The sequence below is a fragment of the Ornithorhynchus anatinus genome, chromosome 2 (genome assembly GCF_004115215.2).
Source record: "Ornithorhynchus anatinus isolate Pmale09 chromosome 2, mOrnAna1.pri.v4, whole genome shotgun sequence".
Taxonomy (NCBI): Eukaryota; Metazoa; Chordata; class Mammalia; order Monotremata; family Ornithorhynchidae; genus Ornithorhynchus; species Ornithorhynchus anatinus.
The window spans coordinates 81,739,616-81,757,930 of NC_041729.1; the positions used below are offsets into that span (position 1 = coordinate 81,739,616).

The 18,315-nt window shown below is 41.6% G+C and overlaps 1 protein-coding gene and 1 non-coding gene across 6 annotated transcripts in view; one reads left to right on the forward strand and one right to left on the reverse strand.

Annotated features, from left to right (window-relative positions):
* Nucleotides 1-6,980: 6,980 nt before the first annotated feature.
* Nucleotides 6,981-7,118, forward strand: LOC114809511. Its single transcript, XR_003757290.1, has one exon. It is a non-coding gene; the product is annotated as a small nucleolar RNA SNORA7 (small nucleolar RNA).
* Nucleotides 7,119-12,680: 5,562 nt separating this feature from the next.
* UTRN (utrophin) overlaps nt 12,681-18,315 on the reverse strand; it is a 609,179-nt gene continuing 603,544 nt past the window's right edge. For 4 of the 5 annotated variants that reach the window (XM_029047836.2, XM_029047843.2, XM_029047829.2 and 1 more), the window contains 3 exons: nt 18,156-18,178; nt 15,790-15,876; nt 12,681-14,880 (listed from right to left, as the gene is read on the reverse strand). In XM_029047836.2, the coding sequence (XP_028903669.1) occupies nt 15,790-15,876; nt 18,156-18,178 (110 nt within the window). In that variant the 3' untranslated portion in view covers nt 12,681-14,880. The remainder of the gene's footprint in view (nt 14,881-15,789; nt 15,877-18,155; nt 18,179-18,315) is intronic. The other variant, XM_029047848.2, reaches the window with a different exon arrangement.

Sequence of the window (18,315 nt, forward strand, 5' to 3'; positions counted from 1 at the left end):
ATCTAGTTACTTAACTTTCCCTTTTTTCAGTTTAATCATTTTTGAAATGGGGATTCAATACCTGTCCATCCTCCCTTAGACTGTGAAGCCTATATGGGACAGAAACTAGGTCAGGCCTAACTATCTTAGATCTACCCCAGCACTAAGTCAGTACTTAACAAATACCTCATTTATTGTTAGGAACAACTAAGCACAGTCATACCTCATCCCGAACCAAAATATTGCTTTGTGGACTGGTTCCCAGATGTTCTGGTTTAGTGGATAAAGCACAGACCTGATTGGCAGAGGACCTATTTACAAACTCTTCTATAATACACTGGAGCTTGAAATGTTCTATATGAAAACAAGATCTCATGTATCCATGTCCTAAAAATACCAAACACATGATTGAGACAAACTCAGAAGATATTTCTGTCCCATCCTGAGGTGTCCAATGTCCGGGTCATTATAGGTTATTTCCACAATATTATTCAAGGGGTGTGATAGCTTGTGGGATGGGATCAACTGCATGAAATATTGCTCAGCTTTCATCTACCTCTCCAGGAACCCAGCTGTCAGCCTATCTGTTGTATTATTCTCTCCCAAGCACTTAATACAGTGTTCTGCACAGACTAAGTGCTTAGTGAATACCATTGACTAAGAGATAGCCTTTCTGGGTTTGTCCCCACCCAATCTTGGGCTCTGTTTGTGGCTTGGGGACTCTGAGCAGGCCCCAAATATCCAAACAGGCTTGCACTGCCTGTGGGAAGTAGTGCAGCATCGCCAGAACTCCAAGCAGCAGCTACTAATCCATAGGTTTTTTGTTTTTTATAGTATTCATTAAGTACTTACTAGGTGTCAAGCACTGGGATAGATATAGGTTGATTAGGCTAGATATAGGCCCTGTCTCGCATGGGGCTCACAGACTAAGTAAAAGGGACAATAGGTATTGAATCCCCATTTTACAGTTAAGGAACCTGAGGTAGAGAAGCGCGTGATTTGCCCAAGATCACAGCAGGCAAGGGGCGGGGCCATGATTAGAACTTAGGTCCTCTGCCTCTCAGGTCCGTGCTTTATCCACTAGACCATGCTGGTCTCACTAGACATGAGTCTAATGGAACTCCTCCATCAGCACCTACCACCAAGAGTTATTTACCAGAAAACTAACCAACCTGTTTTCATGCTGTCCTCTAAAGGCTTCCTCTATGATTTATCAGCCTTTCCATGTTCAATTACTTTGCAGTCCTACATTACTCACTAGGTTTTTACTGAGTACCCCTTCTAGGAGCAAGCCTGCATGGGGTCTTGGGAGCAGGTGTGAGTGAGAAAGGCTGGGAATGAGAAGGACCTGGGTTCTAATCCTTACTTTGCACCTAGTCTTTTTTGTGACCTTGGGCAAATCACTTAACTTCTCTCTGCCTCTGTTACCATATTAAAAATTCCTTTCTGGGACACCTGCACCACACTGTTCTTCCTGACAAAACTTCTTGCTTGACTGCAGAACTCAGGCCTTCCCCTTCCTAGGACATTATAGGACCAGAAACCTGGTAGCACTGCAGGAACATCTTTCATTACAACTGAGTGGGTCTGCAGACAAGCTCCAGGGGTGACAGCAGCTATTAGGGAAAATGGCAGCTTCTCAATCGATTGTATTTATTGAGCACTGTACTTAGCTAATTCAGTCTGTGGCATCCTTTCACTCTATAAATAATAATCAATGCTATTTGAGAGTTTGTGTGCATGACACTGTATTAAGCGCTTGGGAGAGTACAATACAAGAGTTGGTACATAGGTTCCCTGGCCACAGGGAACTTATACTCTACAGGGAGTAAGCATCCTCAAAGTGAATGGTTGGGCAGCTTTGTTGGTGTCAGAGGGTCTCAAATACACCAAGCCCCCCTACAGATGGGGTAGGCAACTTGCAGAAAAGTGTTGTTGGGAACTGTGATTTGCTTGCTTCTTCACCAGCTTTACAAATGCAGATCTTGTTTATTTACATTTCTTCAGTTTAGGAAGCTGTTTGCTTTATGGGTTTTCTACAAGGCATATTATACACTGCATTTTGGAACAACTAAGGACCCAACTACCATCTGGTTTCTCAAGCGGGTAACCAGAGCTAGAAGAGAGACTCCTATCCAGGCTCTCTTTCTTGCTGAGACATGTAGTCCCTTTGACTTCACTTTATTTGCAAAAATAGAGTCAAACTCTGGATAATGAATAGGTTTAAAGAGTGTTTTCAGGATAAGGGAGTTACATGGACAAACACTATTCAACAGCTGATAAGACTAATCTCCCTGTTTTGTTTTTAAATGGTATTTGTCAAGTACTTATATGCCAGGCACTGTTCTAAGCACTGGAGCAGATATAAGCTAATCAGTTTGGACACAGTCCATGCCCCATATGGAACACAAGAGTTTTAATCATCATTTTACAGATATGGTAACCGAGGCAGAGAGAAGTTAAGTGACTTGCCCAAGGTCACAAAGAAGACTAGGTGCAAAGTAAGGATTAGAACCCAGGTCCTTCTCACTCGGTCTGTGCTCTATCCACCAAACCACCCTCTTTCCCATAGGGAATCAGGAAGCTGAATTAGAACATTTTAGTGCCTCTGCTGGACATCTTCTGCAGAAGCAAACCTGCACAATTTTCTGAAAGGAATATCATAAGATTAAGCTTTCTACAAGTAAACAAGTGTCAGGTTTTGTTCTGCTTCATAAACCCTACCTTCCACCCTCCACTGCAATATTTGTGTCCTATGGAACGTTCTCTCCTGCATGCATGCAAACACACACACCGACACACACACAACCCCCCGCCACCCCCTCTTCCAGCACTACGATTCCGTTATTATTCTAGATGGAACAGATTCCATCTATTGGATGGTTGATTTTTAATCCATCTCCCTTGCTGGCCACGCTCAAATGCATTTTCCTTTGATAATATAGGGTTCTGTATGGAGCATTTCCTAGACAGGGATACTTACTGTGACAGGAGGTGTGGATACTTTGGTTCCATTCAGGAAGATATTCTCTGAACTGAATGCAGGTTCCCGAGGCTTAAGAGCCAAGTTGCCAATCAAGTGAATTTAGTGAAGCATGGAGATGAAGGAAGTGGCTGACAGAGAGCTATTCCTTAGTAATAATAATAATGATGATTGGCCAAACTGTTTGTTAAGCACTATGTGCCAGACATGGTACTAAGCGCTACGGGGGATACAAGCAAATCAGGTTGGACACAGACCATGTCCCACAAAGCGTTTACAGTCTTAATCCCCTTTTTACAAATTAGGCAACTAAGGCACAGAGAAGTTAATTGACTTGCCCAAGGCCACAGAGCAGACAGTGGTAGGGCCAGGACTAGAATCCAAGTCATCTGACTTTCAGGCCCGGGATCTCATGTGGAAAACTGAGTGGAAGGCCACCCAAATTTATGGTGAGAATAAGAAGAACTTGAAAAAAGAGAAGTTCCCTCAGTTCCCTCATCTATAAAATGGAGATAAAGACTATGAGTCCCACGTGGGACATGGATCCTGCCTAACCTGATTTGCTGGTATCTACCTCAGCACTCAATTCAGTGCCTGGCATATAGTAAGCACTTAAATGCCATAAAAAACAAAAAACAAAAGTTTAAAAAAAATTACAAGGACAGAGTGAGGAGCGGCTTTAAGCCCATCTCTTTCTCTTTCAAGTTTTCATTTTTTCCATATCTGTCTCTTGAAGAAAAACTTATGGACTGCATGTACAGCCAGCTAGAAGGAAGCAGGTCAAATGAACAGTTTCTGATACTGAGAGGGTCATAGGCATTAGAGAAAAGGGAGAAATATTTTGTCTGCCAGCCTCTCCTGCTCATGATTAGTAGTCATGATGGAGATCACGGAGAAGTAGTTTGGCTAGTAGAAAGAATACAGGTCTTGCAGTCAAAGAAACTGGCTGCTAATCCCAGATCTTCCACTTGCCCAAGGTCACATGACATGCAAGTAACAACTTCTCCGTGCCTCAGTTTCCTTATTTGTAAAATGAGGGATGGGGTGGTTATTGTCTCCCTCTGTTAAGCTGCCTCAACATTGAACATTGACTGGGTTAGAGAGATGTCTGCGGACACTGAGATACACTCCACTCCTCTGTCGCTAATCTCACTTTGCCTCATTCTTGCCTGTCCTGCCATCAACCCCTGGCCCAAGTCCTACCACTGACCTGGAATGCCCTCCCTTCTCACATCCGCCAAACTAACTCTCTTCCCCTCTTCACAGCCCTACTGAGAGCTCACCTCCTCCATGAGGCCTTCCCAGACTGAGCCCTTTCCCCCTACTCCCTCCCTCTGCTCTACCCCCTTTCCCTCCCCACAGCACTTGTGTATATTTGTATATATTACTCTATTTTTTAAAATGATGTGCATATATCTATTATATTTATCTATTTTGATGGTATTGATGCCTATTTGTTTTGTTTTGCTGTCTGTCTCCCCCTTTTAGACTGAGAGCCTGTTGTTGGGCAGGGATTGTCTGCCAAATTATCTGTTATCTGTTGCCAAATTGTACATTCCAAGTGCTTAGTACAGTGCTCTGCACACAGTAAGTGCTCAATAAATTCAAATGAATGAATCTCTCTCTGTCGAGCTACTTCAGTTGGCCCAAGATATCCAACACGGGAACCATTGCCACCACCCACAGTGGAACCTAAATTTCACTCCAGGCCTACTGCAGCTGAGAAGTGGCCTTTCCTTCATCTTCCCTTTCCTCTGCAGTACAGTCTGAATGCAGAGTGGAGAAAGGGGAACAGAATCACCCAGCTTCTTACATATCACCTCTTTACTCTCAAGGACCCAAGAACCTGCTTTCAGTTCAGGATTTGATCAACAGAAGTACTGGATTAAGCATTTAATTGCTGCTGACAACTTCACCTATTACCCTCAAACTTCTCTGGCCATACCATATCCCCTTTCCCATCCCTATCTTCCCTTCCCAGCAACACCCATCCAATGTCCCCATCCCTATCCTCCCCCTCCAACCCATCCATATTATCCTTCCCCAGCACAGCTTCTTCAGTCCATCCCACACACACTGCTCCTCTAACACCAGGCTGCTCACTGAGCCTCAATCTCATCTCTTTTGCTGCCAACCCCTCCTCCACAGCTTTCAATACCCTCTCTTTTCATATCTGACATCTGTCTCCTCACCTTCAAAGGTTTATTAAAAAAAATCGCATCTTCAAGAGTCCTTCCAATAATATTTGAGCTTACTGGGTGCAGAGCACTGTACCATGCACTTTTCATAGTACAACAACAGACACATTCCTTGCCTTACAGTCCTCATTTCCCCTACTCCCTCTTCCTTGTCACCGATGCACTTGGATCTGTACCCTTTAATACTTAATATTCATCCCACCCTCAGTCACACAGCACTTATGTACATACCTGTAATTTACTTTAATGAATGCCTCCCTTTCTAAACTGTAAGTTTCTTTGGGGCAGGGAATACATATCAACTCTCGTGCTATATTCTCTGAAGTGCTTAGTAAAGTACTCTTCACGCAATAGGAGCTCAATAAACAGGATTAGATTGTTTTCCCTTCTACTTAGGCTGAGACACCCATGAGGAACAGGGATCTGATTACCTTAGATCTACCCTAGCATTTGGCATGTAGCATTTAATACCATTATTAAACTAATAATATTATTGTAGAGGGCCCAGGATCACCCACAAATCAGAACTCAAAAGAGCAAGACCAACCTCAAGCTTTTATAACTCAGGATGCTTGCCAGCAGGAACATAGCTTAGCAGAAGGTAACTGCTCTTGTTTGACGTACCTACAAAGCAGCAGCTAGCCTCTCTCACCTTTCCTGAAATGGCTCCTTGAGGCAGAGTTATGGCACCATTTTAACTCCCTGCCACCTTGGAGAGGAAAGCTTTTTAACTATGTCAATACTGCCTTCCAACCAGGATTTGCTGGGCCTCTTTGTGCAGATCAGGAAACAAGGCACTTGGAGGGCCTGGAGAAAAATAGAAGAGACAGAAACGCTGCAATCAAGGAGTTTACAGTCTAATGGAAAAGACAAGAACACATAAATAAAACAGAAGAGGATGTGAAGAAAGATAATTGGATAGGGGAAAAAAAGGAACTTAGCAGAAATAAAAACAGAAGCTTAATTCAGTGTTGCAGAAAGGGCATGTCCTTGGTCAAGTTTTCAGCAACAGCCTGAAATAGAAGCAGTGTGATAGTGGAAAGAGTACAGGCTTGTCAGAGGAAGATGACCTTTCCTATCAACCTCCATATCAAGCAAAAACTCCTCACTACTGACTTCAAAGCTCTCCATCACCTTGCCCCCTCCTACCTCACGTCCCTTCTCGCCTTCTACAGCCCAGACTGCACACTCCATTCCTCTAATGCTAACCTTCTCACTGTGCCTCGCTCTCACCTGTCCAGCTGTGGACCCCTGGCCGGCATCCTACCTCTGACCTAGAATGCTCTCCCTCCTCAAATCCAAACTAGCACACTTCCCCGCTTCAAAGCCCTACTGAAAGCTCACTTCCTCCAGAAGACCTTTTGAGACTAAGCCCCCCTCTTCCTCTGCTCCTCCTCCCCTCCCCACCGCCCCAATTTGTTCCCTCTGCTCTACCCTCCTCACCGACCCACAGCACTTGTATATATGTATGTACATAGTCATTATTCTCTTTATTTTATTAATGTATATATATTCATAATATCTATAATTCTATTCATATTGATGCTGTTGATGCCTGTTTACTTGTTTTGATGTTTGTCTCCCCCCTCGTACACTGTGAGCCAGTTGTTGGGCAGGGATTGACTGTTGCTGAATTGTACTTTCCAAGTGCTTAGTACAGTGCTCTGCACACAATAAGCACTCAATATATACAATTGAATGAAAATGACATGGGTTTTCATCCCAGCTCTGATATTTACCTGCTGTGTAACCTTGAACTAGTAACCCAGTTTCACCTATAAAATGGGGATTTGTAACTTTTTTCCTACTTAGATTGTGAGCACCTCTCAGGTTTGCACCTGGAGAGTTTCCAGTACTCAACCAGTCTCGACTACAGGAGGGAGAGTCAAGCAGAGGCCTACCCATTCCATTCCTAGCTTGGCCAGTGGCTAGTGAGTGGAAGGCAATCTGCTACAAGTCAAAACTCACCCATGCTGGATAGCAGAGGCATGGGAGAGAGTCGAGGGCGGAGACTCGGGTTTACCGGGTGGAAGGCGGCAATGGTAAACCACTTCCATATTTCTACCAAGAAAACTCCATGGATACACTACTAGAATGATTGCAGATGGATAGCACGGCGTACTAGAAGAGATGTGTCCGTGGTGTTGCTAAGGGTCAGAAATGACTTGATGGCATAAGACAAGATTGTGAGCCCCATGTGGGACAGGGAATACAACTGTCCTATCTTGTATCTATCTCAATGTTTAAATCTTAATGTAGTGTTTGGCAAAGAGTAAGCTCTCAATGCCATTAGTATTGCCTCAATTGTAAAATGAGTGAAACAAGAGAGAGAGAGACATAATGGCCTAGTGGAAAAAGCATGGTAATGGAAGTCAGAGGACCCATTGACCAGTTTGTGACTTTGGATGTCACTTCACCAATCTGTGCCTCAGTTTCCTCATCTGTAAAGGGATTATGAAATACTGGCTCTCCTTATCTCCTCTTAATGATGATGATTATTATTATGGTATTTATTAAGCAGTTACTATGTACCAAGCACTGTTCTAAGTGCTGAGGTGGATACAAGCAAATCAGGATGGACACAACCCCTGTTCCATGTGAGGCTGTCAAACTCCATTTTACAGATGAGGGAACTGAGGCACAGATAAGTGAAGTAACTTGCCCAAAATCGCACAGCAGACAAGTGGTGGAGCCGGGGTTAGAACCCATGACCTCTGACTCCCAAGCCCATATTCTTTCCCCATATTCTTTCCACTAAGACTTGCCCAAGGTCATACAGCAGACAAGTGGTGGAGCCAGGTTTAGAACACATGACCTTCTAGGTCCCAGGCCCATGCTCTGTTCACTATGCCATGATGCTTCTTTAACCAATGGCCTCTAGGCTAGTCAAGCTATCTGCCCTATCCCAGATTGACTATGTCATTGATTTCCCCATCCAGTTTTTTACCTTTCCAATACATATTTCTCTTCTGTCTTGATCCTTGTGCTAAAATAGTGTCCGAATATATTTCCCTGACTCTCAGAAGACTCCAATGGTTGGCAACTCTATAAAGCAGAAACTCCTGACAGTTTAAAGGCACTCGATCAGCGCTCTCTCTCCCCCCTAGTTATCCACTCTTCTCCCTCTAGATCTTTGTTCAAACTCTGTTCCTCTCAAGTTAACCTATTTGACTCATTCTTCTCTCTTAAAAATAATAATAATTCTGGTATTTGTTAAATGCTTACCACCCCAGCACTTAATACAGTGCCTGGCACATAGTAAGTGCTTATATACCATCATTATTATTACTATTAAGTGCCGAGGTGGATAGAAGAAAATCAGGTTGGGCATAGTCTATGATCCACACGGGGCTCATAGTCTGAATCCCCTTTTCACAAATTTCACAAATGAGGCAACTGAGGCACAGAGAAGTCAGTGATCTGCCCAAGGCCACCCAGCAGACAAGTGGCGGGACTGGGACCCAGGTCCTCTGACTCCCAGGCCCGTGATCTCATGTGGAAAACAGAGAGGAAGGCCATCCAAATTTATGGTGAGAATAAGATGACCTTAAAAAAAGACAAATGTCATCTACTACTTGGGGGTGGGGGGGGGGGGAAATCTCAAAGCTGCTTCAAAGGTTCTGGATCGAGAACCCTGAAAGACTTGTGAAGCCGTGCTGCTTGCCATCGGCCCGACTTAGAGTCTTGCACCCTTCCTTTTTTAAATGGTATTTGTTAAGTGGTTATGGCTTGAACCTAAAACAGTACTCAGTTCTCCCTTCACATACATCTCCACTCCACATTTTAGATAGAACTCTTGTTATGGAATGCTCCATCAACATACCTGGAGGGCACATGATGCAGGGTCAGAAAATCAGCTGTGTGCACATACATGGCAGTAATCAGGGTTAGCAATTAATCAATGGTATTTATTGAGCCCTTACTGCATACAGAGCACCAAACTAAGTGCTTGGGAGAGTACAATATAACAGAGTAGGTAGACATTCTCTCCACAATGACCTTACAACCTAGAGCAGGTTACGATTCTAATGTAAGTGAGAAACCTAACCACATGTTAGAGAAATGCCTTTACAGTAAGCCCCCTGGTGGGTCAGAGACTGCAATTCCCAGCTGTTTATGCTTTTCCAGTGCACAGTAAGTGCTTAAAAATATAGTAACTATGCACATATATTTATTGAACATTTACCATGTGCAGAGCACTGTAAGAAGCACTTGGGAGAGTACAATATAATGGAGTTGGTAGACATGTTCCCTGCCCACAATGAACTTATACTATCATATATACTAAATGCCTACTGTGGACAGTGTCCTGCCCAGAAAATGGGTTCAGTAAATACTATTGAATGATTGACTGATTGTTGCAGAGTAGGAAGTAAAACACCTGGGAGACATGTTGGAGCAATGGATTCTTGCAGCTACTGAAAAATTGGTTCTCTATATTTTTCCAAAAGACTTGAATTAACATAGATCAGTAACATAAGAGCACTGTTTAGTGGACTAGAAACACAGTTTTTCCAACCGTGTTTCTTAATCTCACAAATATCAGTAGCTTATTTTCAGCCTACCAAAAGGTGGCTTGTTATCTACACCATTTTCCCCAACACAATTCAAGACTTTCAAATGTTATTATATATAGCTATATGCATATACAAATATATGTATGTGTAATATATACACACACACATACACAACATGGCAATAGACTATATTAGACAAACACATAACCATGGAATTCCTTCTTCTGCAATTGGGTCTCCTGACTAGCCAAGTGTAGCAACAGTCAACTGTACCTGAGCCGGCTGGTTATCCTTCCCTCTCCCCCAGCACTTGCTACCAGCCTGCCTAGCCTCTTAGGTGGCCAGTACTAGGTTTATGGGACCAGTGAGTTGCAATAGGAAATTAGACACATCTGTCTGAATTTCTCATTTTGGGAAGGGAAACCAATGGGACACTAAAAATTGAAGCATCCATTCCTAAGTGAAAAAAATTGAACCTTTCAGAACATGGCAATCACTTAATAGCTATATGCATTTGATTGATTCAGTGAACAAGTCCAAAGCAATCCTTTCTTATCCTCCCACAGATACTATAATCATAAAATGACACTTCAAGCCATTCCCTAGCCTTCCAGCTTTCCATAAGACTTGAATCATACTACATCCTTAATCTTTTAGTCAAACATCTCACAGAAATGATCCTCTGAAAAAGGATCAAACCAACACAGATTTGTCTCAACTTCATCACATTTTAGTCTAGTCTGAATATTTTTGTGGGCAATTGTTGATTTTTCCTGATATCAATTCCTTCACTAATACTTTTCTGCACCTTTAAAAAAAGATAAAAAATTGCTTAGCCCTTATCTGTGTCTTTATCAAAGAATTCAGTGCTCCAATTCTTGTGACAAGAAGAGATAAGGCTTTGACAAGGAAACAGTGAAAAGTCAACTCAGCTTTCAATCTTAAATTCAAGATTTGGGACAGAAACCTGGGTATTATTTCTTCTGATTACTTAAACCCAATTCCCAAAAGTCACAACAGCATTGATAAAAAGCAAACCTGGGCAAAACCCACCCTAGTACTTATCCAGTTTGACAGGCAAGAAAGGAAAGTACTAGCACAGGGTCACAAGTGTACTTGGGGTATTGGAGGAGACATGACTTACTTTGGGAACAGTACACAACACACAACCAGGATCACCCCCATGATGCCTTCCTTTCCAGCTCCGGTTCCTCCAAATCAGCAGCAACAACTCAAACCGCAAAGGATCAAGTCCTCAAGTCAGGACTGAACAATCCTGGAAGTTCCCCGTTCCTCGAGAGACTGGAGACTTTCCTATGTCCTGAGATTCACTGATATTTCCTTTCCCTTTCAATCAAGAGCAGAGAAAGTTCTGTTCCTTCCTGCTGCAACTGTAACCTGCTCCTCACGTGCCTTATCTACACTCAGCTAGCCACCTGAGAGTAATTAAGTCTCAGCCACTGAGGTACAGCTGTAGCTTTAGACTGCCCTGATTAGCAGCTAAGGCTAACTAGGTCTTCTGAAAGGAATAGCAGTGACCCACTACAGAAAACCTCTAAAGTAAGTATAAACTCAGAGCTTTGGGATACTTTGGTATCTTCACCTATGGCTCTACTGCTAATTTTATCCTCGGCTTTTACAAACTTGCCAAGGGTACACAGGTTTTGTAATAGTGAGGCTAGGGTATTGAACACGTATTTTCATTTGTGTGAATCACAAGAGCTCCCAATGGCCTCTTATAAAGGTGAGAAAAGATATTCTGTTCATTACAAATGCCTTCCTTGATTCCTGGGCTAATGGAGGCTCCCTTGAAGGATTTGGAGATATGTTTGCTCTTATATGAATACACACACACATTTTTCATGATATTAGTTAAGTGCTATGTGCCAGGCATTGTTCTAAGTGGTGGCACAGATACAATTTAATCAGGTTGGATACAGTCACTGACCCACTTGATCTTAATCCCCATTTTACAGATGAGGTAACTGAGGCAAAGTGAAATTGATCACCTTGCCTAAAGTCACCCAGGAGCCATGTGGAGAAGTCCTTCTGACTCCCGGGCCCACAATCTACCCACTAGGCAACACTGCTCATCTGTGTATATACATGTATACATTCTGTTATACTGTACTCTCCCAAATGCTTAGTACAGTACACTGATTGATATATATAGAATATGAAGAACACACATAACCTTTACAACATTCATTCACTAAAGTATCCTGGGGGCTAAACATTCATTTATTTCATCTAAAGCATTTGAATCCCAACCTGACATCTTGTACTGACTCTAGTGCTTAGCACACACTTTAGCACATAGTAAGCACTTTACAAATATTACAATTATTAAATTTCATTCCCCTCAAAACTTGTCACCAGATTATTAGCTAGGTTTTTACTTTCTTACTGCGAGAGAAAGGAAAAAAATATCTATTTACGTCCAAACAACACCATGTGCTTTGGAAATGTATTGGGAAATAATCTGATCAATTATTGCAAATGAGCAGTTTGGGTCATCCCTAAAACTTAGTGAAATAGCCAGGTTTTTCAAAAATTGGATCAGATACAATACACATCAATTGGATGAACACCCAGGGGGCGAAATGGAATCAAAGGGGCTGTCACTGACTCTGCCATTGGTCCCAGATTGAATTTCAGGTCAAGCATGAAATGGCTCCATGTGCTACGTGTAATGCCAAAAAATCCTTTCTTTTCTTTCAGTAGGCCTCATACCCTCTGGTTATTTAAATTTAAAATCTGTCAGAAAGGGAAAGAAGGATGAGAAAGGGAAGGGAGAAGAAGAGAGGAGATGAGGAAATAAGAGAAAAGAAAGAAAATAGAGGAAGACTGAAAAATCATAAAATTGCAGAAAATATACAGAGATTAGGAAAGCATTTTCTTTATACATTTTATTTTCTTCAATATGTCTCCAAGACTGATCATCTATCATGAAACACAAGTCTTCTTAAATGCTTATTTCTCAGCTCAGGAATATCAAAGCAATTTTGTGTTAAAAATTACTTTTATTCGGAATGAAAAATACAGCATGTAACCAGATTAAAATGTGGCGTGATCAGTTCTTTACTATACACCTCAGAAGAGCTACATACCTTTTTTAAATGTTACTGCAATATATTTATTGTATTTATTATTCAGAGGAAAAATGTTACAATGTAGTGTTTTAAGGAACTTTTACTCAGTAGCAGAATAGAGGACATATTTTGCACACAAATACAGGCAGAAAACAAATTTTATACGATACCTCTCGAAGTAATAACAAGACACCAAATCTAAGATTGAGAATTTCAGAGTTAAGGGACCTTATTTTTTTCCCTTAAAGAGGCATTTTCCTTGTATGTGCTGTGGTCCAGTAAAAGCTATAGACTTTGCAGAAAACAGCAGCATAAAGCTATTCCAAATATTATGAATGAAGATGGGTCTGAGGTAGAAAGGTGGTCATGGCTTTCCTCTAGTATAAAACATTTTTTCTTCTTCTCAAAATATCTATGCTGCAAATACATCCCAAACCCCCCCACCCAACCCCTTCCAAAAAGGATGAGACAAAATGGAGCCTACTTCTGGGAAATAAGATTGCTCACTTTGGGCCTCCATCTGGGCCAAAATAATTGAAGAGAAGCAAAGTAGAGATATCACAATATTTTATCAGCCCCCATGTCCAAATAAAGTGTTCAATATATCCTAAACATATTTGGACATTTCCTTCTGTGGCGCAAAATCTTGTCTAAGATGGGGCACATGTTTCCTGACTTGCTTACAAACCCTCTATACTGTAAGCTCCCATTCTAGGCTACAAGCTCATTGTGGGAAGCATGTGGGAAGCATGTGACTACCAAATTTGCTGTACTGTGCTCTCCAAGGCGCTTAGTATAGTGGTCTGCACACAGTAAGTGCTCAATAAGTGAGTGATTGATTGATTCAACAACCCTATGGCTTGTTGAAATTCACCAATTAAATGTGGATCCTGAAAGTGACCAAGGGCCAATTTGTGGAACTGGACCAGCTGTCCTAATGCAGACTTCAACAGACCAGTACCAGTAACCCATCCCCCTACTTAGAGGTGCCGCTCAAGGAAGGAGGCAGCATATATGAAGGAATGGTATTTGGTTACTTGGGCTTTCAGAATTAAATTAACATCTAGACAGTGGAAATTGAAAAGGTTTTTTAAAAAGTAACAATGAAAAATGCACTCTCAAAGGGCAAATCAAACACACTTTTGTGCTCAGCTATCCATCTGCAATTTGGGGAGGGGCTGGTTTATATTTCATGACAGATACAGACAGTGGAAAATGGGAAAAGATGTGAACATACAGTTTTGGGGTAAAAATGAAAGTTTGTTTAATAGGAGAGAAGAAACTAATGGATATTTTTTGATCTTTTGAACTCCTACAGAGTGACATTTGAAATCTATTAAGAGTATGAACACCAATCTACAATGTGGGTAAATCAAAAATAGCTCAATAAAATGAATCTTAGGCATGTGAAACTGTCATTTTTGTTGAAAAGCTCAAAGATATCCAATATGAGTGCACAGAGTTAGGTGAAGCAAAGTAATATACAGACTGGTCTGGCATGAGATTTAATCATAATTAATATTAATTAATAATTGGTAATAGTTGATTATTATTAATTTGGATAAACCAAGAAACAGTTATAGGATCTTCAGAAAACTATATGGTGCAATGGCAAGTGAATATAAATAATCTGTACAGAATGGCAAGTGTCAATAGATAATGACGTTATTTTACAAGGTGACTGAAGAGCAGAAAGGAATGTATAAATGCAACACTTTGCTTCTGATTCTTTATGCAATCTCCTTATGGTTATTAAAAAAGGAACTGTATATAAAGCCCCCGCCCCCTTTCCCAGTGCTGTATATTTATACAAACAAATCAAAGACAAATGTATAACCATTTCCAAATACCTCTCTGTTCATTAATTTACAATTGCATAGAAAGGGAAGAAGAAAATAAGAACAAATGGTTATTATAAAAACACAACATCCCCATCTTTGGATATTCAGTGTTTTACTCCTTCAGTAGAACACGCAGTCAGAGCTAAACAGAATGTGTTTCAAGGTGCCATGCAGCTTCTGATTAAATGGAAGTTGGAATTGGCCTTTGCTGAAAAGGGCAGTACTATATGTCAGGAAGCGTAGGTTGCCTGGGTGAATATTTCACATTGCCTGTGGGAATAAGAAAGACATCATTTACATAAAAAAAACTATAGGCAGTGCAAACTTGTCAACATTTCAAGAAATAAAGTAACATGGCTGGATTCTTTCTGTTGAATTTGGGCAATATTTCTGTCCCTCTGACCCTTAATCTCTTCTTGAATACTTTAGCATAGGGGAGTGACTATCATCCTTCTCTTCTCACCCTTTACAAGCCTTCTTCCTGGGAAAAAACAACCAAAAAAACTTTTACCATGATTGTAGCTTTTGCTTTCCAGGCACCCCAATGAGAACCACAGTGTTAAAAGAATCGTGACAAATGTATTGTATTATGGATGGGAGCCAGGTAATTCTGGAGCGTCCAAATGGGAAAGACCAACAATTCCATCCTTTTCCTAAGCAACTGATGGGAGTCAGGTTCAGAGAAGAAGTGTAGCTCAGTGAAAAGAGCCTGGGCTTAGGGGTCAGAGGCTGGGGGTTCTAATCCTGGCTCTGCCACATCAGCTTTGTGACTTTGGGCAAGTCATTTAACTTCTCTGTGCCTCAGTTACCTCATCTGTATAATAGGGATTAAGACTATGAGCATCTACCCCAGCGTTTAGAAGAGTGCTCGGCACACAGTAAGTACTTAAATACCATCATTATTATTGGAGCAGCATGGCCTAGTGGCAAGAGCACGAGCCTGGGAGTTTGAGGTCGTGGGTTCTAATCTTGATTCAGCCAATTGTCTGCTGTGTGACCTTGGGCAAGCCACTTAACTTCTCTGTGCCTCAATTACTTCTTCCATAAAATGGGAATTGAGACTATGAGCCCCATGTGAGACCTGATTACCCTGTATTTACCCCAGTGCTTAGAACAGTGCATGGCATATAGTAAGCACTTAAATACCATGATTATTATTATTATTATTATTATTCTTACTCAGAGTTCAGAATGCAGTGCTCTGACATCTTCCACAGAAAGCACACTGTCCCGCTCAAAATATAGCAGCTTTGACAAACCTGGAGACTTTAAAAAGTAGAAAAAAAAAAAAAACCCTGTTTCTGGACAATAAGAAAAAATCATTCTCCCTGTTTTCACAAAACCACCACTTGGAATTTGAAACCCCAGGAGGATAAAAAAAAGTCTGTAAATGGGGCTGAGTCACTGCCTACCTGGCTCAACCTACTCCCCCGTCACCTCCTCTGGCTCCTGCTTCCTGTTGGAACACTCTGGGGTGAGCATGGTTAGGCATGATGCCCTTCCCCATTCCCCTTCCTCTGCCCTGCCCAAGCCTCAGTGGGAACACCCAGCCCCATTTGCTCCTCACCAGACAAGGGGCAGGTGACTGGAAGGCAAAGGGGAGAGGGGAAAAAGTGGTTGAGAGTAAAGGGCGGGAAGAAGACTGGGGAAATGGGGGGTGGTCTAGCTTTGTTGTTTTCACTTTGCTTTTCGAGCCCATGATTCTCCTTTTTATCATTCCTGGGTACTTCAGAGATGCTGAGCATCTTCACGAGAGAGGAGGAGAAGGTAAGAAGAGGAGGGGAAATCAGAGTCAACTCATGCTACTTGAAGCATGATGTGGGTTATAGTTCACAATATCATTAAAATCCGCACTTTCCTCTCCATCCAAACTGCTACCACATTAATCCAGTCACTTATCCTATCTTGCTTTGATAACTGTATCAGCCTTCTTGTTGACCTCCCTGCCTCCTGTCTCTTCCCACTCCAATCCATACTTCACTCTGATGCTCGGATCATTTTTCTTCAGAAATGTTCAGGCCATGTTTCTCTACTCCTCAAAAATCTCCAGTGATTGCCCATCTACCTCTGCATCAAACAGAAACTCCTCACCGCTGGCTTCAAGGCACTCAATCGCCTTGATGCCTCCTACCTCACCTCACTACTCTCCCACTACACCGAACCAGCATGCGTTCTTCCTCTAATGCTAATCTTCTCACTATACTGCGATCTCATTTATCTTACCATGGACCTCTTGCCCACCTCTGGCCTGGAATGCCCACCCCTCATCATATCCAACAATTACTTTCTCTACCTTCAGAGCCTTATTGAAGGCACACCTCCTTCAAGAGGCCTTCCCTAAGTCCTCTTTTCCTTTTCTTCAACTCCCTTTTGTGTCGCCCTGCTTGTTCCCTTTATATATCCCCTCGCTCAGCTCCACATCACTTATGCACATATCTGTAATTCTATTTATATTAATGTCCATCTCCCCTTCTAGACTGTAAGCTAGAACTGTAAGCTCTCTAAACTGTAAGCTGTGTCTGTTAATTTGTTCTCTACCAAGAGCTTAGTATAGTACTCTGCACACAGTAAGCACTCAATAAATATGATTGACTGACTAAAATAGGAGGGGGTTTTTGAATTTAGTGTGATTTGAATTACCCACACTAATGCTAAAGCCAGGGTGAAGTATTGGATGAATTGAATGGCATGGACTTTGTGAAGAATTATTTGGTGATGAGCACTGCTGGGGCCAATGAGGAATGGGACACAATTTGACCCACTGATAAATGTGCTGCTCATGAGTTTTCACTTGATTTATGATCATAAAATACATGCTAGATACTTCTTTTGATGGTGACTTACAGAGGAAGACACTCAAGAGCTCAAAATGCAATACATGAACAGAATACAAAACAAATACTTCATTGCTTCAGCGAGCTTAATAGATAAACACATGGAGGAAAATACTCCTTCATTCCTCTGGTCAATTTTTATTTGAAATATGTAAACATGGCCTACTGCCATAAAACCAGTTAATATACTACTATTTTAATAAAAATGTTCAAGTCGGAAGGTCACACAGTGCAATGGCTCCTAGAAACTTCTTAAATTAAGCCTCTTTACTGAGTAGTGGACACTTTTTTGTAGCTTTCATTTTGCCCAAGTCTACTCACTGTAAAAGTTCCACTATGTGTATATTTTGTTAAGGAAGGGGTTTGGAGAACAATGGCCATATGTCTTCAAGAGCAATGTACACCACCCAAATGATTTCACTAAGGTATACTCAGACTCAACAGAGAGTGGTGGAGCTCACGCTTCTTTAGCAATTCCCACAAAGAAAGATATTCTGAGCCACTGACTTTCAGGGAAGAGCTTTCTCTTTGGGTAATGATTCATCAGCACTTAAACACACTGAACAGTTTTTTTTCTTTCACCTGCAAGCCACCAAAAGCTACCAGAAATTTGAAATTCATTCCTGAATTTAATGGGGTAAATCCATTTACCTTCTGTCACTACCAGCAAAGTCACATTGCACAACCAAAGCCAAAAAAACTCCTTCTTACCTGTGTTCTGCCAGTGAGATTTGCTGGAAGGGAAAATGAAATAAATTAATGCAGTAAACTGCATGGTGTTTTCATCATTAGATAGAACACAGTCAATCCTGTTGTGATCCTTGAAAAACCTATGAACACTAAGCAAATATATGCTTTTCAGGTAGCACTT